At 39.9% G+C, this 2,137-nt stretch overlaps 1 protein-coding gene across 1 annotated transcript; it reads right to left on the bottom strand.

Annotated features, from left to right (window-relative positions):
• Nucleotides 1-398: 398 nt before the first annotated feature.
• LOC149177639 (F-box only protein 6-like) lies at nucleotides 399-1,550 on the bottom strand. The gene has a single exon (XM_089421815.1). The coding sequence runs from the start codon at nucleotides 1,548-1,550 to the stop codon at nucleotides 399-401; it is 1,152 nt and encodes a 383-aa protein (XP_089277941.1).
• Between the last annotated feature and the right edge of the window lie 587 nt (nucleotides 1,551-2,137).

Genomic DNA, 2,137 nt, shown 5'->3' with positions numbered 1-2,137 from the left:
GTCTCCTTCTGATATGAAATTGGCTACACTGCAGGTTTTTCAAACGAAGATACTAAAATAGTACGAATTCAGATGGTGAAACTTCCATTCCGCAATGGACTCACATAACGTTTCTGCTTATGATTAATACTGGAACTTTTTCTCAGACCTTATTTCTTCACCATTAATTTATGGTGCAGTAACAACTAGAAAACTTAGTACTATTCATGAAAGTGTAATGAACATTTGAATCATAAGATACTAAAAAATAAATGGATATCCAAAAGAAAAAAAGCATTCTTTTGTTAAAAGATGATAGGAATGACATAAAAGTGGAATTAATTTGACCCTTCATCAATGATGTTGCATGGTAACTGAAATTGTCGAGCTAATCTCCTGAATTCCTGCCATTCTTTGCTTCACCTAATCCTCATATCGGGCCTCGGATGAAAGGCCATGCAATTGATGTCATGACGGGCATTGACGCCTAATTCACAGCTTGGAATCCATCTCCATAATTTTGAATCTAAATAGAAGACGCAAACAATAGCAGCCGTTCCATGCATTGAGATGAAGCAAATACAATCCCCCACTCCTTGACACGAGAAGTGATCAGAAACCTCTGTAAGTCGCGCCCTTATATCTGGAGGCATCCGGGCAATCTCCTCCAACAACGGTGAAGAATTTCGACGAAATTCCCAAATAATCAACCCATTCGGCTCAGGCTGGCCTGTCACCACCAGAACCCGTGAGCCACAGGTGATGAGAGGGAATACTTGACAGTCAGGACTGTTCACTAAGATATCCGGCCACGGTGATAGGACGCAAATTCGCAATTCTACTCCACCTTGTATGCTGAAAACGAGCATCCTGGGCATCCTGCCAGGTCCAGGTTGCAGACGTTGCACGGAGAAACAGTAAAAATAACCGTCACAGAATGTCATATTATCGATTACATCCAGATCACTTGGAATCTCTCCCGCGATCGTCCATGAATTTACAGAGGAATTGTATATTCCAACTATTTGTGTATATGAGCTTGCTCTCCATCCGATGAAAACGACATTGTAGATGGGTAGCCTATTATTATTATGATCATTTGTCAACACTCCGGCTAAAATGAGTGCAGATGTCATGCGTGGTAGTTTGATGGACTTTCCCCGGTAAGGATTGCAAACGTAGAAGGAACCTCGACGTACTACTAGTAACCTCCCCGCGGCTGATCCTTCCCAAGATACTTGATCATCATGTCTAGATAGGAAAGAAAGGGAGAAGCTGGGCTCCCACGTCCCTCTATAGAAGGAATAAGCCTGACAACGCTCTCTCGAGGATTGAGGCCACAGAATTAGCCATGGCTTCCTGTTAACAGGCGCGTTAACCCATAAGTCACGTAGGAATTTTCTAGATGAAAGAAGGGCGTTCCATTCCCTGCACACCCTTCTATATGTAGGAAGGGAATCCGCTGGCAACCAAGCTAAAACATCCACTTGCAAACATTCAGGCAACCCATTCCACCACTCAGCATCAGCAGAAACTAAGGGCTCCTCCTGATTTGCGATTCCCACTGTCATTTCCATTTGGACCAGTCGAGTTTAGACAATGAGAGCAGGAACGCGAGGTATGAATTTGTGTATCGTTTTATAGCTGATGGTCAACTACAGGAACGTCTCGTCTTCTTCCTCGTGTCGATTTATCTTCATGACTGCTATGTTTCCCATAGCGATTCGAATCCCTTCTTCTTACATTGTCAATGTACATTTAATTTATGAATAAAATGCCTGTCTGGATAACGAACTCTATCCATTTGAAATTGAGATAAGCATTGGGAAAAGCCACACTCCTGACCCTTATTTGGCATGGATTACACAATAGGATACTCATCCTTGTTCTTTACTCTCTTTCAGTTTTTGACATAGTTACCACGCTCTAATTCAGATTTCATTTACATTTAGGTTTGGATTTGACATAGTTCCCAAGTTCTAATTCAGATTTCATTTAGATTTGGGTTTAGGTTTGGATTTGAATTTAAAAAATTAAATAATATAAATCAATTTATATATTAGATTTTATTTTTCTTTTTTTTATAATTTTATATAAGTTTTAATTGTAAATAATAAAACACCCTTCCAAATAAAATTCAACTAGAAAATTTTACACT

This window comes from Pinus tabuliformis, chromosome 4_1, assembly GCF_031772625.1.
Source record: "Pinus tabuliformis cultivar Carrire ecotype Pingquan chromosome 4_1, CPIR1, whole genome shotgun sequence".
Lineage (NCBI taxonomy): Eukaryota > Viridiplantae > Streptophyta > Pinopsida > Pinales > Pinaceae > Pinus > Pinus tabuliformis.
Note: the sequence above shows the minus strand (reverse complement) of the source record. Positions and strands in the feature narration are given on the sequence as shown.

Bases quoted from the DNA above. Each gene is read 5' to 3' on its own strand.
- LOC149177639 (XM_089421815.1), bottom strand. From the start codon at position 1,550: ATGACAGTGGGAATCGCAAATCAGGAGGAGCCCTTAGTTTCTGCTGAT.